At 53.1% G+C, this 22,265-nt stretch overlaps 4 protein-coding genes across 11 annotated transcripts in view; 2 read left to right on the top strand and 2 right to left on the bottom strand.

Annotated features, from left to right (window-relative positions):
• RHBDF1 (rhomboid 5 homolog 1) overlaps window positions 1-16,844 on the top strand; it is a 35,580-nt gene extending 18,736 nt beyond the window's left edge. For 3 of the 5 annotated variants that reach the window (XM_042037813.1, XM_042037817.1, XM_042037818.1), the window contains exons 4-19: window positions 962-1,066; window positions 3,870-4,083; window positions 5,753-5,959; window positions 6,650-6,772; window positions 6,930-7,090; window positions 9,271-9,522; window positions 10,120-10,231; window positions 11,106-11,180; window positions 11,756-11,917; window positions 12,023-12,123; window positions 12,786-12,849; window positions 13,284-13,378; window positions 14,269-14,344; window positions 14,815-14,915; window positions 15,186-15,339; window positions 16,087-16,844. In XM_042037813.1, the coding sequence (XP_041893747.1) occupies window positions 962-1,066; window positions 3,870-4,083; window positions 5,753-5,959; window positions 6,650-6,772; window positions 6,930-7,090; window positions 9,271-9,522; window positions 10,120-10,231; window positions 11,106-11,180; window positions 11,756-11,917; window positions 12,023-12,123; window positions 12,786-12,849; window positions 13,284-13,378; window positions 14,269-14,344; window positions 14,815-14,915; window positions 15,186-15,339; window positions 16,087-16,506 (2,422 nt within the window). In that variant the 3' untranslated portion in view covers window positions 16,507-16,844. The remainder of the gene's footprint in view (window positions 1-961; window positions 1,067-3,869; window positions 4,084-5,752; window positions 5,960-6,649; window positions 6,773-6,929; window positions 7,091-9,270; window positions 9,523-10,119; window positions 10,232-11,105; window positions 11,181-11,755; window positions 11,918-12,022; window positions 12,124-12,785; window positions 12,850-13,283; window positions 13,379-14,268; window positions 14,345-14,814; window positions 14,916-15,185; window positions 15,340-16,086) is intronic. The other 2 variants (XM_042037814.1, XM_042037816.1) reach the window with 2 other exon arrangements.
• Window positions 16,845-16,966: 122 nt separating this feature from the next.
• On the bottom strand, window positions 16,967-19,744 carry SNRNP25 (small nuclear ribonucleoprotein U11/U12 subunit 25). 3 transcript variants are annotated; one of them, XM_042037827.1, is made up of 6 exons: window positions 19,678-19,744; window positions 19,444-19,534; window positions 19,257-19,362; window positions 19,098-19,172; window positions 18,013-18,075; window positions 16,967-17,162 (listed from the first exon to the last, which is right to left on the bottom strand). In XM_042037827.1, exons 1-5 carry the CDS (start codon window positions 19,717-19,719, stop codon window positions 18,021-18,023), a joined length of 369 nt encoding a protein of 122 aa, XP_041893761.1. In that variant the 5' UTR covers window positions 19,720-19,744; the 3' UTR covers window positions 16,967-17,162; window positions 18,013-18,020. The 3 variants fall into 3 exon arrangements, with proteins under 3 accessions (XP_041893761.1, XP_041893759.1, XP_041893760.1); XM_042037825.1 differs by having other exon boundaries at window positions 19,606-19,719; XM_042037826.1 differs by having other exon boundaries at window positions 16,967-17,159; window positions 19,606-19,719.
• POLR3K (RNA polymerase III subunit K) lies at window positions 19,744-20,354 on the top strand. The gene is made up of 3 exons (XM_042037828.1): window positions 19,744-19,865; window positions 19,986-20,073; window positions 20,155-20,354. Exons 1-3 carry the CDS (start codon window positions 19,755-19,757, stop codon window positions 20,280-20,282), a joined length of 327 nt encoding a protein of 108 aa, XP_041893762.1. The 5' UTR covers window positions 19,744-19,754; the 3' UTR covers window positions 20,283-20,354.
• A 409-nt stretch (window positions 20,355-20,763) lies between these two features.
• Window positions 20,764-22,265, bottom strand: part of GTF3C1 (general transcription factor IIIC subunit 1) — a 38,081-nt gene continuing 36,579 nt past the window's right edge. For both annotated transcript variants that reach the window (XM_042037806.1, XM_042037807.1), the window contains exon 37: window positions 20,764-21,157. In XM_042037806.1, coding sequence (XP_041893740.1) covers window positions 20,936-21,157 — 222 coding nt within the window. In that variant the 3' untranslated portion in view covers window positions 20,764-20,935. The remainder of the gene's footprint in view (window positions 21,158-22,265) is intronic.

Genomic DNA, 22,265 nt, shown 5'->3' with positions numbered 1-22,265 from the left:
AGTTCGTATGCAGGGGAGTGAGGAACTGTGAACCGCTTTGGTGCTGGTGTGACAAATTTACTTCGGGAAGGACTTTACAAGGAGCAGAACTGCAGGAGATGCACCCATGACACAACACTAGCAATAAAAGCATGAAATGAGTGGATCAGAAACAAGGCCAGGGAACTGGAAAGTACCAAGGCCTAAACCCTTGTTTTCTGTTTAGCAGAGCTAGGGATGCAGTGGAGAACGCAGACCATACATCCCTAAATGTGTCTTGGGATTTGTTTTGTGAGTCCAGGAAGGACTGCCAAGTTTCCTGCTTAACACAGCCCTCAGAATGCACAGAATGTGAAACTGCATGAGGACTCCATACCATCTTCCCCGGAGGACACAGATCAAGTGTGAACATGAAGTCAAGCCTGTGTAGTCCAGAACATGGCTTGGGAGTGACTCCTATGAAAGCATCTAACACCATTTCCAGTCTCCCAGAGTGTCTGAGATGTCCATGCAAGGCAGCAGATGTGGCACAGATAGACTTGTGCACTAGGCAAGATCCTGTCAGGGCATCAGTCACCTGTCCCTAAGCAGATCATATCTCAGCCTGCTGACACCTCCATGGTTTCACACTGGTGTCCGAAGCCAGCCGTGGAATCTGTAGCTGAGTGTCTGGGCTGAAGAAGGCAGGTCTTAGAGGGGGAGCTGAGGGGGATTGCAGTACCCCTGGTACCTTCAAGAGCAATGGGAGGCACACGTCAAGAAGAGCAGGTGCACCAAGAGGATTCAGCAGCCTCCTGGGTTCAAAGATGCTGCTGTGTGGCTTGAGCTTGGTTGTTTCTCTTAGACTGTGCTCTCAGCTGGAGGCCACTGTCACATACAGTGGGGCACGACTGCTGCCCATGGGGCTATGGAAGGAGATGCAGTGGCTGCTCCCCTCCACAGCCCTGGAGGTTCCTTCCCCTCAGCTCTCTTTTCTTTGCAGCAGACAGGTTCGGTTTCAGAGGAGTCAGACCCTGCCCGCTCGTGGGCACCGGGGGGGCAGGAGCTCCCTGAGAAAGCGGCAGTCCCTGCCCCGATCGTTTTTCAGGTACTGGTAGCACTGAGTGTGAAACCCACCCCTGCATGTGTGTGCCAGGGCTGTTGTGAACTGCACAGAGTCTGGCTGTTGCTGAGATCACATTGCCTTCCCAGGACTGTCCAAGAGGCCTACAGACAGGCGGAGTGAGAAAGTTCATGTGTGCCTCTAACAAAAAACAATTGTCACTCCTACTAAATGCGTAGGCAGCTGTCAATAAGTAGCATGGACTAACAAGCTGTCCACCCGCCAGCCTCACTCCCTCCTGCCTTTCCTAACAAGCTGTCAACCTCCTGGTGTTCACCATAGCTGGAATATCTCCCCAGGGCAGCCTTAGCCCAGCCTGCCTTTGCTGGCAGCAGTGCAGCATATGTTGGCCCCAAAGCCTTCTTGGGGCAGGAGGGGGAGGAGAGGAAGCAGCACCAAACAGACACTGTCACGTTGGTCCAGAGGGGCTCAGAGCTGGTGAATGGAATAGAGCATCTACTCTTTCCCTGTTGGCATCACAGCTTTTTTCTAATGCAAATGTGACTCTTCTTTTTGAGATGGAGGTCTTTGTTTACTTAGCACCAAGGAGATGAGCCACTCCAGAAGTCCAATTGACCATCACCCCGAGTCTGGAGCCCAGGAAACTTGTAAATCGAACAGACTGTGTGACTTTGTGCATGGCAGGGACTGGACCTAATGCCCTGTATTCCTGTCCTGCCATCCTCACTGCTGCCCTTGGCCAGCTGCCACTCTGGCACTGTGGCCACCTTTGGGGCTGCTCGTGTTTGGCCTTGGGCTTTCAGGGCTGGTTGGCTCATCATGACAGAAGAGTGACAGCTGACGCTGATGTTGGTTGTTAGAGTGCCCTGGGGACTCCGTAGGACATGATGGGGTTCCCCAGCTGAACAGAGGCATTCAGCATCTTCCCAGGGTTCTCCAGATGCTCTAAACTCTGTAGTGGACTGTTTTGGCTATGAGCAGGGAGAAGGACAGCTCTTCACCCTGGCCCTGGACCAGTAGTGGTCTTGGGCAGTTCTGGAGTGTTCCTCACAGTGCCAACAGCTGTGGTGGTGATTGTCCTTCCAGACTAGTGGGAGCACAGTTTTGGAGGGGTCTGAGGCTGCTGGTGGTGCAATGGGCCATTCCTCAGCAGGCTCATATGGGCCCAAATGACCCTCAGCCCCTCTCCCTTTGAGGCCTCATGCGTGGGTTTGTCACCCAAGGTCACCTTGCTGTTGAAGTACTGGTTACAGCCATCTGTGGGAGCCCTCTGAGTTGTCAGACTGTTCTGCGGTGTGTGTTGTGCCAGAGCAACTGGCAACATGACCTCTGTGCCCTGGGCTTGGTGAGTCTGTCAGGGCAGGGGCTGGCCCTGGGCCCTTTGCTCTGCATGGAGAGGAAGATTGCTTCAAGGAGATGTGGGTCTGGGCGAGCAGAGAGGTGCCCCAACACTTGCACACAGCCCCATCTCCGAAGGCTGGCACGTTGACTTGCTGGTGGCATTTGGGTCAGTGAGGTCAGGTGAATTCCAGCAATGGCCCTCATGACCTCTGAAGGGTCTGTTCTGTAGCACTGTGAGAACAGGGAGGGCTGAGGAAAATGTGTGGTGGTTGCGTATGGAAAGTTTTAACCAGCAGGGCTGTGGATTTCAAATGCACCTTTTGGCATGGTGGCAGAGCACCTTCACCTGTTGGTTGATGGGGTTTTTGCTTGGTAGGGTGCAAAATCACAGGACTGGTCTCCTGTCTCCAGTGCACTGTCTCAGTTCCCCTGTGTGGCCTAATTCTAGATTTATCCCAGCCTTTACTCCAGTGTGTATTTTAATGCTCACTTTGTGATCTGTGAGGTCTTGCTTCTCAGCAGCTGGAGATCCTGCCCCTGAGCAGGGGGGCTGAGGCCAGGGATTTGGGTTTGGCTTGGAAGGACTTCCAGGTCTCAACACCTGGGCCAGACAGCTGTAGGCTGAGGCAGCTTGTCACCTCCTGAGGATGGATTAACCATGGTGGGAAAGGCTTGGCAGGGCTGCCACGACCCCTGTAAGTTTAGGGCACCAGCTGTCTTGCAGGATTTAAAATAGGCTTTTAGTCTGATTTATCCTGATCCCTCCCTGCTGTCCTTGGGATTTTGCTTCTGATCCACTGCTCTTATGTGACAGCAGCCACTTGGCAGCAAACCTGCCTCATGGCTGCAACCTTGTGCTCCTGCTTCTGCAACCAGCAGCTTAGAACTGTGTCCACCTTTGCAGAGATCAGAACTGCAGCAAGTTTTGCTGTTAATGGTACCCTTGAGGAGATTAGAAATCCTGCAGCATGAGATGGAGAAGTTAGGGAGATTCTGGGAGTATGGAGAGGAGGCTGTGAGAGAAGGGTGATTCCTGGTAGCTTTTGGGAGAAGTTACAGAGCTATGAAACAGTACAGTCTCACAATGGGGACCTAGGGCTGGCCTGAAGACGGTAAGTGTTTGAAATAGGTGGTTTTTAAAGCAAAAAAACACCTTTCACCAAGTTACTTCCTGAGTTTCTGTACTATTTCTTTTCCTTTATTTTTTAGAAAAACTCAGAACAAGCTGTCCTTTACCCACAGTGGATCTCTCCTGTCAATTTTCTTCTGTCTTAAGAGACAGAATGCTGTTGATGGTCAAACGTTTCTGGCCAGCATCTGTCAGGTTGCTAAAACCAGCTGAGGACAAGCTGCGAGATGCTCCTGGGGAAGAGTTCTCTCTTTGAACTGGGGTGGGCTGGAAGTGACCACCAGGGTTTTGTCTTTTCGCGTGCATAGTCCAAGCAAGCATCATGCTTCTTAGCACTTGTCTGCTGGCATCTTTCAGAGGCACGGCAGACTGGTTTGGGGTGAGCAAAGACAGCGACGCTACTCAGAAATGGCAGAGGAAGAGCCTCCGCCACTGCAGCCTGCGCTATGGGAAGCTCAAGCCTCAGGTCATCCGGGAGATGGACTTGCCCAGTCAGGACAATATTTCTCTGACAAGCACAGAGACCCCTCCTCCGCTCTATGTGGGACCCTGCCAGCTGGGCATGCAGAAGGTGAGTAACCTGGGACAGAGGCAAGGCCAGCGCTGAGTTCCCTGCTTGGTGTCTTCACCACGTTGGCAGCTGTGACCCGTCTGCGGGCTGAGCTCTGCCTCGACATGGCTGGGCTCTGTGCTCAGATGCTTCTCACGTCTCAGGTACAGTTTGGCAGCTCTCTCTCCAGCGGCCTCTCTCTGGTCTCGTTGGCTGAGGTCCCTCAGCTGTGCCCGTGGCTGGGAGCCGTGTTTGTCATGCTGTGGTGGTGATTAGGAGTGTGCAGCATGTCCAGGAGCTCTCAGCTCAGGCTTTCTGCTGCCATTTTGCAAGGAGAGAGTTGTGTTGTACGCAGAGTAGCCAGTGTGTTAGACCCAAATGTACAGTAGCAGTGCTGGAATCACTCGGGACGCTTGCCTTGCCCCAGGCAGAATGCAGGCTGTAGCACAGCTGCTGTCCACATAGAAACCTGGTTATGTTTTAGGACTTTGAGAAGTGTCTCTAGCATCAGTGGTGCTGCAGCTCTGCTCATGGGTCCTCAGAAGTTGTTTTGAGTGCCTGCAAAGGGCACCTGGGTTTGGTGCTACCTCCTGCTTGTTACCTTTAAGTGTGACCCCAGGGGGCAGAGCCCAGTTGAGCACATCCAGTGACCAGAACTAACCACAATATCCAGCTCTTCCCATTGTTTCACTCAGTGACAGTAGTTGGTGTGGTTGATGACTGTGCTTTGGTGAGCACCACTGGGTGAGTGGGAAAACAATTCCTTCCAAAGCAGGTCAGTCTGTGACCTGCAGCCTGGTGGCATCACTAAAGCACAGGAGAATGTAGTGCATTTTTAAATCACATTTCACCTTGTTGTCCTCTTTTCTGTTAAATGTCTTGCACCTAGCCTTTGATCACAGGAGACTTAGAAATACTGTTGAGCTCTATGTGGGCTACATTAAATCAGAACGTGATGTCAGTAGGTGTGAGCCCATCAAGCTTCCTGTTGAGTGTGCAACTGTGGATTAAAAAAGCTCGTAAAACATTGGGATAAAGCATAGAGGTCTTATGGAAACCACAGCTGTGATGATGTAAGGACAGAGGCAAGGTTTGTAGCTGAAGGCAATATTTTCATTACGTTGATTTGTATGTTTGGAATAAGTGAGAACATTGGCCTGAGGAGTCCCAACGAAGGGCTTGAAGCTCCTGGAAGCTTGCCTGCTTTATCCAGCTGTTAAACTTAATTAATGGAAGCAGATGTAAATAGACAGTAACGTTTCAACAGGATAACAGGATACTGCTTAAGTCCTGGGCTGTCCAGTATCAGGAAGGAAACTAGCTGAAGAAAGAACATTTCTGTTTTCAGGGATTTCTGAAACTCCTGTTTAGACAGCACATTCTCTGTCTGTTAAGCTCATTGGCACGGGAGAGAATGAAACCAAGAGCTTAGGAAGGGCTGGAGGAGATTTGGAGTCTTATGTGAAATACTGGAACAGACTGGTTGACAATAGTCAATACTATCAAAAGAGAAAAAAACCCAGTAGACTATTCCTTATCTCCCTATTGTACTATTGCTTGTTGGTCCCTCCAGCCTGGTTCTTGGTCAATCCCAGGAGCCAGGCCCCTGTCATGGTCTCATGAGGAGAGAGGAAGCTTGGTAGGGAAGGGTTTGGGGGTGGATGGACTGATGGGCTGCTCCTCTTGGCAGATCATAGACCCCCTGGCCCGCGGGCGAGCATTCCGGATGGCCGAGGACACCGACGGCTGCAGCATCCCCCACACGCCCATCACGCCGGGGGCCACGTCCCTCTGCTCCTTCACCAGCTCCCGCTCGGGCTTCAACCGCCTCCCGCGGCGCCGCAAGCGCGAGTCCGTGGCCAAAATGAGCTTCCGAGCGGCCGCCGCGCTGGTGAAGGTACTGCCTGCGGGAGGGCAGGGACCAGCGTGGAGGCGCTGCCCAGGGAAGGGTGGAGGGGAAGGAGCTGCTGAGCAGAGAGGATGGGGACAGCCATGGTGGGGGGAGGAAATGAAGTCGCCTCCTGTTGTGTTTCAGCCATATGTACAGGAGGCAGGATTGGCAAGAAGCAGGTACGGTGGTTCAGTTTTGGTACAGGTTTTGCTTTCTCTTCATTGGCCTGGGGACTTTGATTCCCACAGCCAGCAGCCTCAGAGCATTCTAGCTGGCCTGTTTCAGCCTGTCTGGACCTTTGGGTGGTCAATCTGCACCTGGTAGGCAGTCATGGAAGAGCAGAAATACCTGAGGCTCTTGCTATACAAGTCTCTTCATCCTGCCTTGTGCCTGCTTTCCTGGGCTCAGTGACCTTTTTTGCTGTGCCCAGTACCAGTCATCACTGTGGTTTGGTCAGACACATTGTACAATATGTGGTAGAGGAGCACATGGCAAGCCTGGAGGTGGGTGCTGTGGGTTGAGAAGTGGGGTGACAGCTGTGTGTCTCACCAGAAAGGTGTCACACATCATGTCTGCTGTGCTCCATCACAAGCACGAGCTCAGCACCTGGGCTCCCTGTGCACTGGCTGGGGTGGGTTTGTGAGCTGGGGGTTCAGGTTTCTGGCAGTGCCTCCATGGCCCTTTCCCTGGCTGCAGGGCCGCTCTGTGAAGGACAGCACCCTGAGGAGGGCCCAGCGGCGCAGCTTCACCCCCGCCAGCTTCCTGGAGGAGGACACGGTGGATTTCCCAGATGAGCTCGACACTTCGTTCTTTGCTCGGGTGAGGGGCAGGTCTGGCATGGTGCTGGCCCAGAGACAGCAGGACTCTGGTTCTGGCAGGACTGTGTGTGGCAGAGAGCAGCACTGCTTTCTGCCAGGGCTGGTGTCCCAAATGGGATGTTGGCTTCTTCTGATGGGACTTCTGTCTCTCTGCCCAGGAAGGAGTCCTTCATGAGGAGCTCTCTACTTACCCAGATGAAGTGTTCGAGTCGCCATCAGAAGCTGCAATCAAAGATGCTGAGGTGAAACCTCCAGATCAAACAGATCTCACAGGAGGTGCCTTGGACAAAAATGAGCTTGAAAGAAGCCACTTACTACTGTGAGTATCTTCATGGTAGCTGCCATAGCCTAATATGGGGTGGCCAACCCATTTGGAGCGAGGCCTCCTGTGTGGAGGAAGCTGTGGGTGCTGTGGGTGCTTGGTGCAGAGCTCAGAGCAGTGCAGTGATGAGTTTTCTTTAAATCCAGCTGAAGACCTCCTGCCCCAGCTATCCATGAATGTGAAAGATGACTCTGAGGCCACTTCTGCAGTCATTCCAGCAGCTTCCAGCTTCACACTAATGTGTTTCAGAGATTGTCTCATGCCTTGAGGAAGCAAAAGACACTTTAAATCGGCTGTGAGGATGCTGAGGGCCCAGCCTTTGGCTATGGAGAGCATGGCAAAGTGAGAAAGCAGTTGCCATTGCCACAGTCACCAGTAACTGTTGTCATGCTCCAAGGAGCAGTGTGAAGCATTGCAGAGTGTCAAGCTGGGCTGCATTCCTCACTTGAAATGAGAGAAAGGTGTGGCACTGATGCTGAGAGCCCTACAAATATGTGGGTGGTGCTATACTGTATGCCTAGGTTTTTTCCACCTGAGTAACTGGTACTGAGTAATTGCTCTGTGTTGCTTCCGAGTCAGCTCACCCCAGCAGAGAGCTCTGCTGGGTGTGAACATGGAGCAGACAGGGAGGTCCTTGTTGTGGTTCTGCTGCTCTCAGCCCATCTTGCTGTGTTGGCACTTTCCCTTTAAGTGTTTCCAAGAACTTGACTCAGTTTAACATAAGGGGAAGCACAAATGGTGGGAGTTTGTTGTCACTCCTCTGAGATGGTTTCAGTCTTCTTGGCTCCCTTTGAATCTCCTTAAATAGTTTTATTTATTGAGGAAAGTACATTTCTTTCACACTTTAGAGAGCTGTTATCAGAGTCGCAGTTGGGTGTCCTTTCACGTGGTGAGGTGTTTATTTGTGCACGGGGAGATTTCCAGCACCGGAAATACCAGGAAAGAGCACGTCCGCTACACAGAAACCACTTGACCTCTTGGGCAAGAGCAGGCTGCAGTGGAATCTGCACCTTCTGCTGGAGAAGGACTTCCCAAGGGGAAGTTGGGATATTCAAATGCATCTTCTGCAAGGTGCAATATGAAAAGAGCTGAAGTTTCCAGCAGTATTTTGGCTACAGAGGTTCAGATTCTCCCTTATCCTGTTGCTTGCCCATACTTCAGAGCTGTCATGATCTCTCCAAATACTCTAGTCATCTTTCAGAAGAAAGTTTGTTGGCTGTTTTCTATCAGCACTTCTGAGAAGCGCTGTCTTTGTGCAGAGTGGGACATTTAGGAAGCCAGAGGAGGTACACTGGACTAGAGCACATCTTGGGAGCTCTGGCCTACTCTACAGTGTCAGGCAATGAGGAGGGTGAAATGGGAGGTAGTTGGGTTTTTGTGGTCAGGTCTCAGTGCTGCAGATGTGACCTTCACGCTGCTGTTAAAGAGCTAAGAAATACAAAACTATGTGGATGTGATGGAGACCTAAAAAGCAGTTATTATTCAGCAGTAATCTGTGCAATGTTCGTCAGATCTATTTTGACAAAAAAGCCTTCTTTTAGCTTGGGATGCTTGGGATTTTTATTGTGTTGTTGAAGCCTGCTTTTTTTTATTCTGAAAAATGCACACATTGGTACAAATAAAGGGAGGAATGGAAGAGAGATTGTGAGAGGTAGCTGGTACAGCTTGCAGCATGTGGAAGTGCTACTTTCTTGGTCTGGGAAGCTGCTGGGATTCTCTTATGTCCAATTTGCCAGTCCAGTCACATTGAAGTGCTTTAATGGTGGGTATTTCCACTGCTGGGCTAAACTCCACTTCCATTTCATAGCAGAGGGCAGAGTAAGAGGATTGAAGTAGGGGAGCAAATAGATGTGCCTGAGGCTGCAGAGGTGCCTGTTGCAGCCTCCCCGTTTCAGCCTGTTGCTGAAACACTTCAAAGCCTCGAGAGCTCCTTGGCAGGGCTCAGTTTGGCACAGCTGCCTTGTGCCACTTTCTTTGTGTTTCCTGTGCTTTCTGCCACTTCTGTGCTTTCATTTTCTGGCTCTGTGTAACCCTTTGAAATACAACTCCCACTTCAGGGCACCTTGTCTGCCTTCAGCTGCTGCCCAGCCTGGAGGGGGTGGGACAGACAGAGGCTCTGCTGCTGCCAAAGACCAGGGAAAGGCTGGTCCCTACTGCTGTCCTTCTTTTGATTTCAGCCCCCTGGAGCGAGGCTGGAGGAAGCAAAAGGATGGGGGCCTGGCACAGCCCAAGGTGCGCTTGCGGCAGGAAGTGGTGAGCGTGAGCCCCCAGAAGCGAGGCCAGCGCATCGCTGTCCCCGTGAGAAAGCTCTTTGCCAAGGAGAAGAGGCCCTACGGGCTGGGCATGGTGGGGAAGCTGACCAACAGGACCTACCGCAAGCGCATCGACAGCTACGTCAAGCGGCAGATCGAGGACATGGATGACCACAGGTGAGAGCTGCGCTCACAGGGCGTTCCCAGCACAACTGCTGAGTGAGGGATCGCTGCTGGCCCTTGGGGACTCAGGGCACTGGCTACTGCTGAGCCCCCCTAGCCTTTATCCTTTGGAGCACAGAGCCAGCTGCAGCCGACAGCAGCGTGTTTGTGTCACTGTGCGCTGGGACCTCACCCAGCTCCTCACGGTGTGTCTGTACCTCTGCTACCTGGAGAGCAGGTCTGTGCCCCACCACCACTGTCCTGTGGTGAACAGCAAGGCTCAGCTATCCCTGCCTCTGATCATTACCCTAGAGTCGTTATTTTAGACACACAGCACAGTTCGGTGTCAGGCTTCTGTGTTCTCATGGATGTTTTCTTGGGAAAGGGCGGTTGTGCAGTGTGATGGGGGAGTCAGAGTAAACAGGTTCTGTCAGCCAGCAAGACCTTAGGTCATTGCCAACTGCCCTGTGCACTCTTAGATGATCCTGGTCATGTACCCCAGATTTTGGCGAGGCTTCTGGGGGAAAACAGCAGCTTTTCCCCTCTGTTTTGTTAGCAGATGTAATATGCCTGTATTTCTGCCTCTGATCCTTTCCCCTTCTCTCCATCCAGGCCTTTCTTTACTTACTGGGTCACCTTTGTGCATTCACTCATCACCATCCTCGCTGTGTGCATCTACGGCATCGCCCCTGTGGGGTTCTCACAACATGAAACTGTTGATTCAGTAAGTGAATCCCCCTGACATGCCTGGAGTGGGATGGAGTTTCAGCCCTCAGCTGTTGGGTCACACTCTTCACCATACTGGCTCCTTGCCTTCTTGGCTGGGTGCCTGGTGTCCAGCCCTGGGGGCTGCCTGGAGGGTCTCTGGGAGCCCCCACACCACCTTCTCTCCCCCTGCAGCCACGTTGCTCCTGATGCCAGATGATATCTGACACAAAGCACGGTGGCTGTGCTGGCAGCACTTCCAAACAGCTTGTTCCCCTCCTGGTGGAGGCCAGAAGGATGGTCAGGGCAGAGAAATACTTCAAACCTGAGCTAAGTTTTTGCAGTAGTTGCAGGATTTTGCTCCTGACAGGAGCAAAACTGACTTGTCTGACTTGGAGAGCTGATCTTGAAGCTGTTCGTAGCTTTTCCACACGTTGTTAAAGGTTTCTGGGGTACAGATATTTCTACAGCCGTGTCCCTGCTCCATGCAGGAGATGCCCTGGGGAGCTTCTCAGCTATGTTATCTGACAGCTTTCAGAGCCCTGCCACCAGCACCTGGGCCTGCACTGACTGTGGGTGCTGCCTGTGCTGCTCAGCTCTGTGAAGCTTTGTGCAGGCTCAGGCAGCTCCAAGGGCTCCAGACCCTGAGATTTCTTGAAAGTTGAAGTAGCCGGAGATAGACATTTTAAATGAAATCTTAACATGAAGGTGCCTACATCTTGTTGGGGTTTACCTGTGATCCTGCAAAAGACCAGTTTGAGAGAGTTGTGAGCCCTGTCATTGGCTATGGGGATGTCTGTTCATCCTGGGGGCTGTTTTCACCAGCCCCTGCTGCTTGCCCTGCTGATCCTGTGGGCTGGAGCTCACAGGGCTCTTGCTTTCTCTCCTTGTAGGTCTTGCGAAACAGAGGGGTTTATGAAAATGTCAAATATGTTCAGCAGGAAAACTTCTGGATCGGCCCCAGCTCAGTGAGTGCCATTGGTGGGACTGTTAGTGGGTGGATGGGGGACTGTGTGCTGCAGCTGTGGCACCCCATGGACCAGAGCTCTCTGCTGCTTGGAGCTCAGGGATCTGCTGTCACTGTCAGGGAGCAGCAGTGCTCCCAGCCCCAACCACCCTGCAGAATGGGGTGCCTGGAGGCTGGGGTGGACCTTGGCGCTCCTGCTTTGCACCCTGTTCCTGCAAGGACAAGCATGGGATTAGAAAAAATGCAGGAGTTGTATGGTGTGTGACAGCTTTCCTGATGCTGTTCCCCCTGGGAAAGACAAAGATGAAGAGGAAACGTCACAAAGTTTTCTTTCCCAGCCATAGTGCTGGCCTTTCTGGGGCTATGGGCAAAGGAATCCCTGAACTTTTGTTCTAGACCTGTCTCCAAAGCAAGTATGGAGAATGTGCATGGTGTGTGTTGGGCTTCATCACACAGGATTTGTCCCTGGTCCCTTGAGTCTATATAGGGGTACCCCTCGCAGTTCCCCCAGCCTGCTCTGCCCCAGGCAATCATTGCCTGCACTTTGGCTGAGCTGACTGTGTCCATCTCTGCTAGGAGGCCCTGATCCACCTGGGGGCCAAGTTCTCCCCGTGCATGAGGCAGGACCAGCAGGTGCACAGCTTCATCAGTGCCAAGCGGGAGAAGGAGAAGCACTCGGCGTGCTGCGTGCGCAACGACAAGTCAGGCTGCGTGCAGACCTCGGAGGAGGAGTGCTCAGTGAGTGCCACGGCCCTTTTCCTGCCAGCCCTGCAGGCTCAGGGCCGCTTCTGCCGATGCTTCTCTCCCTGGGCTTCATGGTGACACCTTTCCTCTCTCCTGCAGTCCACGCTGGCCGTCTGGGTGAAGTGGCCCCATCACCCCAGCACACCGATGCTGGCAGGAAACAAGAGGCAGTTTGGCTCTGTTTGTCATCAGGACCCCAGGTAGGTCCTGCCTGGCCCAGCTGCCATCCTTGGGGGGACAGGGCTGCTGTAGAGTCTGAGTCCCAGGCCAGTGGATTGCTGCATGAGGCAGCTCTGGAGCGGTACGGAGCGGTGATGTCCCTACACTGCAGGGGAGGCCGATGCAGGGTGTGATCATATTTCTGCTCACCCCTGGTCTCCATTGTTGTGGGCTGCCCACCCAAACAGTGGCCTGTTGTGAGCTGTGGGTGCCTTCCTCAACCCTGTCCCCCTCCTCACCTGCTCCCTGCACAGCTCCCTGCTTGGGGTGCAGCAGTCATGATCCCAGCACACTTCTGTCCGGGAGCCCAGCCAGCTGCTGGATGCCATGGCACACAGTCACTGTGGGCTGATGTAGAGCTGCAACCAGCTGAATTCCCACCCTTGGGGTGTGTCCACCTGGAAGGGATCCAGTTTGTAGCTGGGCAGCTGTGTGCTCTCTGCCTTTGTGATCTCTGCATGCTGGAAGGACACTGAGGCTTTGACCAGTATGGCCTTGGCTGATCTGGTCTAGTGTGTCAGTGTCACCACCCAGGGACACAGGGAGTTGTGGAATGGCAGCGTGGGCACAGGCACAGTGTGGAAATCCTACCTGGTGCTAGGGAAAGGTATTTCTCAGGCTGATGTGTGCTTTGTTGCTGCAGGGTGTGTGAGCAGCCAGCCTCGATGGAGCCGCACGAGTGGCCAGATGACATCACCAAGTGGCCGGTGAGCATGGCCAGAGGCACAGGGCCTGCATGGGCAGCTGGAATGTGGCATTTGCATCCCACTGTGCAGAGCCACAGCTGTGCTGGTGGGAGGGCTGGGCCCCTGGTGCAGCTTCTGCTGCTTGTCACAAACACCAGCTCAGGGCAGCCGTGCTCTGCCCAGCCAAGGCTGAAAGCACTCCAACAACAAAAGTTGTCCTGTGTCAGCTAAAGCCCTGGGTCCTGTCAGGGTAACAGGGAGATGGAAACCAGCTCAGCCTCGGGCTGGAGAGGAGGTGTCAACTGATGCTCAGGCAGATGGAGTATCAGGCACCATCCTGCTGTCAGAGGGAGCTGTGTCTGGGATCTGGCTTCTTCCCAAGGGGCTGTTTTGACTTTACCAAGCCAGCAAGCAAAGCTGTGGCTGTCTGACTGCAGCCTGTTGTTGTTTTCCAGATCTGCACAAAAAACAGTGCTGGGAATTACACCAACCACCTCCACATGGACTGTGTGATTACAGGCCGGCCCTGCTGCATTGGGACCAAGGGAAGGTAATGAGTTCTACCTGCATGGAGGGGCTGGGTGTTGGGGTGAGACACGGGGCCTTTTCAGGCTGTAGACACAGCCATTTGCCCTCTTTGTCCTTTCCACACACAGCCCAGAGCCCTGCTGGGAAGGGGAGCTGGACAGAGAGCCATGACAGGTCTCCCAGATGGAGCAGGAGTTTGGGATGAGCAGGAGATAACAGCCAGCCTGTGGCACAGTAGGGCATCTCACTCAACTGGTCCTGCAGTTTGGAGGGACTTGGGTACCAGTTTGTAGGGATTCAACAGTTCTGCTGGGGAGTCCTGCACTTTTCCTTAGGAATGGCCAGCTTGGTCCTGACAGACGCCATTGTCCCCAGCCTGCACTCCCTGGGTACTCAAAGGAGATGCCAGGAAATGACCCACTCTGAGTTAGCAACAGAGAAAGATGCTGTTTTTCTCATGTCATCCCTGAGCTTGAGTAGTAACCCAGTACATGGGCTTGGGAAAAAAATGAGGGAGTTTCTCTGTCTCTGGAAGTCATGACCAGGACACTCTTGACATAGCCCCCCCCCGCCCTTTCCCCTCTGCCAGCTGCAGAGGCACAAGACTCCCCCAGTCTGAGACACAGCTTCCCCAGGCTCTGGTGGTTCTTCCCACCTCTAAACAGCAGCTTTAGGACCTGCCTTGGAGCCCTGGCATGCAGGTCTGTGGAGGCTTTCCTGGAGGAGAGAAGCAGGAGGGGTGTGTGCAGAGTGGCACTGGGCTCAAATGGGAATGTTTGTGCCTTTGCTGAGACACTACAGCAGCTGAAGGCACCAGTTCTCATGGATGGGATGAGAAAAGGAGAGTGGGTGGCCTGGAGGGGACAGGAATGATCCCTTGTGCTTTCCACGTGCAACTTGTGCCTCCTGCAGGTGTGAAATAACCTCCCGGGAGTATTGTGAATTTATGCGGGGCTATTTCCATGAGGAGGCAACGCTCTGCTCTCAGGTAAGTGTGCACTTGGCGGGTTGTATGGCTGCCCTTCTCCCTCCAGGTCCCCTCAGAAGCTTGGCAGGGTCTGGGGTGGCAGTGCTGCAGAGCAGGTGGGAGTCCTGTGTCCTGTCCCACCCTGAGCCTGGGAGAAGCTGCTGAACCTGACTGGAGTGGCAGAGGTGGCTCCATCTGTCCCCCTTTGGGGCCCAGCTGGGGACTTGGGCTGGCAGCTGTGAAAGCCTAGCACAGGACCACTGTGAAAGCTTCATGGGCAAGCAAATGCCTCAGCTCTGGGTGCTGGGGTGAAAAATGATGGCTTAAAGCTGCCACAGGGAAGGGATGAGGTCGTGTGTAAATTTGTGTTGGAGACAAGGCTTGGGACTTGGTTCAACAGAGAAGTGGGAAGAGAGCCCCTCTTCCAGAGCTACCTGCAGCCTGCCCTGGGCTTGGAAAAGGGCCCCTCTCAACACCCACTTCTGCCCTAGGTGCACTGCATGGATGATGTCTGTGGGCTCCTTCCTTTCCTAAATCCAGAAGTCCCTGACCAGTTCTACCGCCTCTGGCTCTCACTTTTCCTCCACGCTGGGTAAGCAGAGGTGTAAAACTTCCACTAGCGGGGTGGGGGAACCCTCAGCCCAGGGATTGCTGTGAGGCTTGTTGTGGCTGTCCCTCGTGGGGGACACAGGGATGCTGAGCTGTGCTCTCTGCCAAGGTTTGCCATCCTGTGTTTGTTGGGAGGGATTAGTGGCATGGGCAAGGCCAGACACGGAACTCTCAGCAAGGCTGGGGTCAGAACACGAGCACAGGGGTGACTTCAGTGGCTGCTGCTTCAGCTCCTGTACTCTGCACTTGGCAGGATCCTGCACTGTCTGGTTTCAGTCTGTTTCCAAATGACGATCCTGCGGGACCTAGAGAAGCTGGCAGGATGGCACCGCATCTCTATCATCTACCTTCTCAGTGGCATCACTGGGAACCTTGCCAGTGCAATATTTCTACCCTACAGAGCAGAGGTGGGTCTCCTGCAGCCCAGGGTCCTGGTAACTTGCCCTGAACACAACCCTTCTCTACATGCCTGTGCCTCTGTGGCTGAGGCAGAGCCACCCGAGCTGGGCTCACCACTGCAGCCTTGGCACTTGCAGCTCAAAGGTGGCACCACACCATCATTTAACTGCTGAGCAGCAACATGCCCTGGGGTACCATGGGCTTTCCAAGTGCCTGGCCTGGGCTGGCTGCAGGAAAAAGGCTCCCTCTCATAACAGATGGGGGATTGTCCAACCATGGAGTGAGAGGAGTCCCAGGCAGGTTGGGAATCAAGTACCTGGTGTCAGACACCTTCCACACGACAGTGGCAGGCATGAGAGGGGCAAAGAGCAGAGCTCATCTTGCCCACAGGAGACTGCATGGCTGGACCTGCAGGACTACCTTCCACCTCTTTTCAGAAGGAAAACTACATGGTGGGTGGGGGGAGCCAGGAGATTGCCTTCAAGGGAGGTGATGGTTGCCCTCTGGCAATGTGAACCAGATCTGCCCTCTTTAAATATAAAGTCTGTTCTGGCCTCACACCTTGATCCTAAGTCCAACCAGGCCCCTTTACTCCTGGCACCCCATTTATGGATGAAGTTGCAGGCTGCAGAGTCTCTTTCCCAAGAACCACTGAGGGAGGAGTTGAGAAAGAAGTAACTTATGCCTGGAGCTGGCTGCAGAGGCCAGGCAGGTGGCATGAGCCTGACATTATCTGTGATGCTCTTCTTCTGCAGGTTGGCCCTGCAGGATCCCAGTTTGGAATTCTGGCCTGTCTCTTTGTGGAGCTCTTCCAGAGTTGGCAAATCCTGGCACGCCCATGGAGGGCTTTCTTCAAGCTGCTGGCTGTGGTGCTCTTTCTTTTTGCCTTCGGCCTCCTGCCTTGGATCGATAATTTCGCTCACATTTCAGGATTTATCAGTGGTTTCTTCCTCTCCTTTGCCTTCCTGCCCTACATTAGCTTTGGGAAGTTTGATTTATATAGGAAACGATGCCAAATTATAGTTTTCCAGCTCATCTTCATTGCACTCTTCTCAGGACTGGTGATTCTGTTCTATTTCTACCCCATCAAGTGCGAGTGGTGCGAGTTCCTCACTTGTATACCCTTCACAGACAAATTCTGCGAGAAATATGACCTGGATGCACAGCTCCACTGACAGCAAAGACTGGCTTCTCGAGCAGGCCCTGGAGATGGACTGTCTTTGCATTTGCTGTGCCAGTTCCATGGGGACAAAGCCTCTAATCCAATGACACTTCTAACCCTGCCCGTGGTTAATTTAAACTGTCTCCTTAGCACTTGGCAGGCATGGTTTGCCTTATCTCAGAAGACTCTGAAAAACAGAACATTTGTGCCTTGTTCAATTGTATTGAACCTTTTCTGCTGCCATTATTTTTATTACACTAGTTTCAATACTACATTTTTAACCAGAGTTGTTTACTACTGCTAAGGTGGTGATTAAATGGTGAGGTAGCGTTTTAGCTACTGTGAATTGTTCTGAGTAGTCCGTGCCTGCTTTTGTTATTTAATCTCACTTCTGCTGTTTCCTGTACCCTGTGGAGCACCCAGACCAGTCACATGCAGATCTGCAGCTGGGAATAAGGGCCTGGAAAGCCTCAGAAAGCTAGAGGGTCTCTTTAATCCCTGAATCCACATACAGCTCAGAGGCAAACACCGCAAACAGCAACTGTAAAAAACGTGAGAATGTCCAGTCTATGGAGTTTGCTCCTCTTTGAAGTGTTACAGCCTTTTCCTCCAGGAAGGTGCTGAATGCACTGTCTGGTCTTGGTAGGGCTGGATTCTCTGCTCTCTCTGCTAAAGAAAGAAAACACTTGTCAGTGACAATAATTACTGCATGCTGGGCTCTTCTCACCCCACTGCCATGATGGTCTGGGAGGGATCAGCCAGTGCCAGAGGTGACTGCTGCTCACAGGCACCCTGGAGCAGGTGGCTGTTGTTAGGGTGCACATTTTATTATGCTGGATCTTGAAAATATGGCAGTGTTGAAAGAAGAATAAAAGGTAACTGTGGTCAAAAAGGAACAGTTTTTAACTCAGCTACCTGGAGCAGCGAAACAACACAAGGCTTTGGACAAGCTGCTCTTACCCCTGTTCTTCAGGCACTGTGACTGTGTTTTTAGAGGCATAATTTAAAACTTACTAAGCCTGAGAGTCTTGGCCACATCTTGTGTTTGTGTGCACAAGTTTCTCAAAATAGCAGTATTAATACTAGAATTATGTCTGTATGAGTTAGAAACCCAGCCATGCTCCTGACAATGACTTCCAGACATTTAAAAAGCCTAAAAGAAAGCAAGGTCCTAGAAGCAATCACAGCAGTGAAGGAACTCTGTGTTTAATAGCCTCAAGACAATGTAGAAACAGATTGAGAGTCTAAATATAGAGTTAGAGACACACCATGGCTAGCACCAAGTTATTCCTGCTGCTGCTTCCAGTGGTTGTTACCTGAAGTAGCTGAACTATCATTCCCTGCCCTGAGAGGAGCACAAACAACACTACCAGGATCTGGAAACAGGCCCCAGCCTCGTGCAGACATTCAGAAATACTCTGCCAGGCAGCAGAGAGCAGCAGCATCAGCTCTGAGCCTGAACATGATGACCTGGGGAAGATGAGGAACTGGGAGCTCTTAAAGGACATTCAGGACTTACCCCACATCTTACTTCCGAAGCTTCTTTATGAAGCTGACCTCATCCCGGTTCCTGATGCCGTACCTGAACAGAGAATTACACTGGTACATGCCAGTTTCCCAGAACAAAACACCTGTGAAACCCTATAGCTTCATCTTTCCCAGGGATAGACAGACTCCTACAGTCACATGCTGTGCTCTGCTAGAGGACACATTAAAATTCTCACTTGTGTATGTGGGAGGGACATGCTGCCAGCACTGAAGGATCTGCTCACCTGCCTTTAACTGCAACAACCCCTTAAATGCAACATCTGTTGCATCACCCAGGCTCACTCTTCCAAGGACAGCTTTGATTAGGGCTGTCTTGCTGGATTTTTAGTACTTCAGACCACCTTTTCTCGCTAGTCTGCAACAGGCTGGCAGACCCAGCACTGCTGGAAGTGCCTCATCCCGCCTCGCCTCAAGAATGGGCAGGGAATCACGGGAGTCGCCTGTCAGTGTTGTTACCATACTGTCTTTGAGAGGTGGCTGAGCAGCTCCAGAGATCAACATGTATCCTTGGGTTTCCTCTTTGCTTGGCATTCTTCATAGAATCATAGAATGCTATGGGGTTGGAATGGACCCTAAAGACCATCCAGTCCCAACACCCCTGCCATGGACAGGACACCTCTCACTAGACCAGGTTCCTCAAAGCCTTATCTAACCTGGCTTTGACCACTGCCAGGGCTGGGGCATCCACAGCCTCCCTGGGCAACCTGTTCCAGTTCCTGTCCCCTGCTCTTTCCTATCCTAGGTCAGCATCTCTGCCGAGCTGAGTAACTGTAACTATTCCACAGGAGTTTGGGATGGATGGCCAAACTATGGGGTGGTCTGAACTGGCTGAACCTAGCACAGGATGGTAGTGGCTGAAGAACCCCCTAAGGCCATCCTACCCTGCAGAGAGCCTCTCAGTCTGCCCGTCCCACTTCTGCGGGCAGTGCTGTCCCACCTTCCAGCCAATTTCCAGCACAGGACCCACCTGAGCCAGGGCACAACCTCCCACCTCAGCCCTGCGTGGGGATGCTGCGTGGGCCCCTCTCAGCCCCCAGCACTGACTCAGTTACTCACTCTCTCAGCTTCTTCCTGTCATCCGCCAGCTTCTCTCCAGCGTACGTGAGGTGGTACGTCCTCCAGATGTACTTCCTGGGGGAAAAACACTCAGGGGGAGCCGCAGGAGAGGGACGGGGGTGGGATGCGCTCCGGAGCCGCCCGCCCGACCCCGCTCACCAGCTGAGGTGCTGAACACCACCCTGCCGGGCCTGCCGCAGCTGGATGTGCCGCCGCAGCGCCTTCTTTAGCTCCAGCACCGAGGCGTTCTGCACCACCACCACGGCTGCGGGGCGGGGAGAGCCGGGTCAGGCCCGCCGCGCCCCGGGCCCCCGCCCGCCCGCCCCGCAGCCGGCCCCGCACGCACGCACGGTCTCGCCGTCCGCCTTGCACACCCGCACCGTCATGGCCTGCCCGTACTCCAGGGCCACCTGCGAGCCGATCTCCTCCGCCGTCACCTGCGGGCAGGAGACACGGGCGTGAGCCCAGCCCCGCCGGCGCGGCCCGGCCCCCGGCGCCCCGGCCCCACCTGCGGCGGGAGGTCGCAGAGCAGCGGGTCCTGCACCAGCCGCGCCAGCGCCTCCTGGAACAGCTCCAGCACCTCGGCGTGCGCCAGCTCCTCCGCCGGCTCCTCGGCCGCCATCGCCGGAAGGGGTGGGCGGCGCGGCGGAACCGGCGATGCTGCTCTTCTGCCCGGCCTGCGGGAACGTGCTGGTGGCCGAGGAGGGGCCGCGCTGCCACCGCTTCGCCTGCACCACCTGTCCCTACGTGCGGAACGTCACGCGGAAGGTACCGGGGCGCGGGGGGCGGCGGGGCCCGCTGTGTCCGGGGCCCGCTGTGTCCGGGGCTCGGTGACTACTGCCCGCTGGCCGGTGCCCGCTGACCGGCTCCCGGGTCCCGGTTCCGCAGGTGACGAGCAGGAAATACCCGCGGCTGAAGGAGGTGGACGATGTGCTGGGCGGCGCCGCGGCCTGGGAGAACGTGGACTCCACGGCAGGTAGGGCCGGGCCGGGCCGGGCCGAGGGGCCGCGCGGGGCTCGGGCCTCCCGTGCCGCCCCTCACGGCGTTTCTCCCGCAGAGCCGTGCCCCAAGTGCGAGCACCCCCGCGCCTACTTCATGCAGATCCAGACGCGCTCGGCCGACGAGCCCATGACCACCTTCTACAAGTGCTGCAACCCGCAGTGCGGGCACCGCTGGCGGGACTGAGCGCCCCGGGCTGAGGGGCGCGGGGAGCGGGCATCCTGCTCCTGCAATAAACGTGGCACTGGGGGCAAGGAAGCGGCTGCTGCGTGATTGCTTTGGGGCTGGCAGGGACAGGAAACAGGCTTCAGGAGGGTGCTGTGCCCGTGCTGGGGGCCCGTAATTCACACAGTGCAGGGGTTCTGCTGAAGCACGAGTAATAAACTCACAGCGAGAAACAGTGTTCGAAACAGAAACAGGCCTGAAGGTAACCGAGCTGAGGGACGGTGAGGAAACTCCAGCCCTGAGCCAGCTGCTGTGGCACGGCACAGAAGGCAAAGCAGAGGTGAAGTGTTATCACTGGGGCCTTACAGAGAACCAAAAATGAAAAAAGGGCCTTTGCTGTGACCTGTGAAAACCCTGTCAGTTAAAGCAGGAACTACAAACTATACACTGCAACCAATTACTGATAAAAAGAGAATATACTTCAAGTAGGATCACATATTACTTGTGTCTTAACATCAAGCTTTATTCTCAGTTTAAATACATTCAGAAGTAAAAAGGATAAATAACTTAATAAAAACATGACGGAGCACAAATGGTAACATTTAATCTGCATGATGCATGAACACTCTCTCCCACAGGCTAAGCCAATTTGATACGACTCCGCTTTACCCCTTCTATACGGGGATAATCTGCACCCATTTATTCCAATTCATTTCGCAGGGGAACACTCTCCCCAGCCTGAGAGTACAGTCTATCGTGGGCTCGTAGTAGATCGTTGGGGTTTCACTCAGTTTGGGATTCTTGAGTTGTTCTTCCACAACTGGCTGAGAAAAGAGTGACACCGGGGATGGCTTTTTCATGTAGAATCGTCTGATGCAGCCAAGAGTTTCCAGACCCTGCAAAAAAATTCACATATTTTAATTTGGGCAGTTGCAGCGAAAGAGCACCATTCACAGCATTTTTCTATCTACAGTGTTCTCAGAAATGTTGGACAGTTTATACCAGAAGTGGCTTCACTTGAGCCCCTGGTTACAGCAAAAGGTTAAAAGGATAAATAACACAATAAAAACATGCAAGCTGTGGATATAGCTGGATATATCTAGTTACTTTCAGGCACAGTGATTGATACATGGTTACTGACACAGAAGGTGCTCAGTAAGAAATGGCAACATTTAGGACTAAAAATTCTACGGCCGCTCTAGATGTCAATCCCAGACTGCTGTGCCAGTTCTTGTTAATGGTTAATAGGTATATGACAAGCTCTGTCTGTGGTTTCAAAACCAGTTCTTAGTGAATTTATTGGTACAGAAGTCAGATCGAAGTTCTCCACTCTGTAAAATGTAGAGGTAATTAAGTGCTTGGTTTTGTGGGTTTGAATTCACATTGCCCAGGAATCCATTCTGGAACACCCAGAACACAGGATATGCACGACTGGCAACACTCCCAGCTGCCACTGTCACCAAAGGGTACAAGCCCCAGGGAAGAAGTGGCACATGGACACTGGAAAATTGATTTCCAGTTAGCAGGGAGGTCATGCTTTTGGGAAGGCCTGCAGGATTACTGTTCTGCTTAAGATTTTGAATATTTATAGGAAAAAAAGTAGAAATCGAAGGTCCATTTCCAAAGTAGCAGTGGTGGCAATCAAATGTCAAAATGTGGGAACAAAATTATGAGAAACTCAAAATTTTCTTGCCATGTTTTGTTTGACAATTAAGGACCTGTAGGCAGGTCTGTCAGGACAGAAGATCTGATTTACACATTGTCTAGCATAGACACATTTCAGTTTGATTCTCATGGCAGATTACCCATCTAGAAGGTATATAAGGAAAAAAATTAAGAATACTTGGATTATCTGTGGTGACTGGGGGCTGGAACTAGAGGATCTTTAAGGTTCCTTCCAACCCAAACTATTCCATGATCCAGTGATTACCACTGCATTAAACAGTCAACCTAGTATTTCATGGTGACAAGCCCCCATTCTTCAGTAACCACCTAGAATTCACC

This window comes from Corvus kubaryi, unplaced genomic scaffold (assembly GCF_017639235.1).
Source record: "Corvus kubaryi isolate FWS band 111438036 unplaced genomic scaffold, C.kubaryi_AGA036_p1.0 37387, whole genome shotgun sequence".
NCBI lineage: Eukaryota > Metazoa > Chordata > Aves > Passeriformes > Corvidae > Corvus > Corvus kubaryi.
This window is presented reverse-complemented; position numbering and strand designations above follow the sequence as displayed.

Excerpts from the sequence above, each read along its gene's own strand:
- SNRNP25 (XM_042037825.1), bottom strand. The coding sequence starts at position 19,719 with ATGGCGGCCGAGGAGCCGGCGGAGGAGCTGGCGCACGCCGAGGTGCTG. Across the intron at positions 19,535-19,605 it reads TCTGCGACCTCCCGCCGCAG|GTGACGGCGGAGGAGATCGG; the intron begins GTGGGGCCGGGG and ends TCCTGCCCGCAG. Across the intron at positions 18,076-19,097 it reads GACAGGAAGAAGCTGAGAGA|GTACGGCATCAGGAACCGGG; the intron begins GTGAGTAACTGA and ends TTCTCTGTTCAG.
- POLR3K (XM_042037828.1), top strand. The coding sequence starts at position 19,755 with ATGCTGCTCTTCTGCCCGGCCTGCGGGAACGTGCTGGTGGCCGAGGAG. Across the intron at positions 19,866-19,985 it reads TGCGGAACGTCACGCGGAAG|GTGACGAGCAGGAAATACCC; the intron begins GTACCGGGGCGC and ends CCGGTTCCGCAG. Across the intron at positions 20,074-20,154 it reads GAACGTGGACTCCACGGCAG|AGCCGTGCCCCAAGTGCGAG; the intron begins GTAGGGCCGGGC and ends TTTCTCCCGCAG.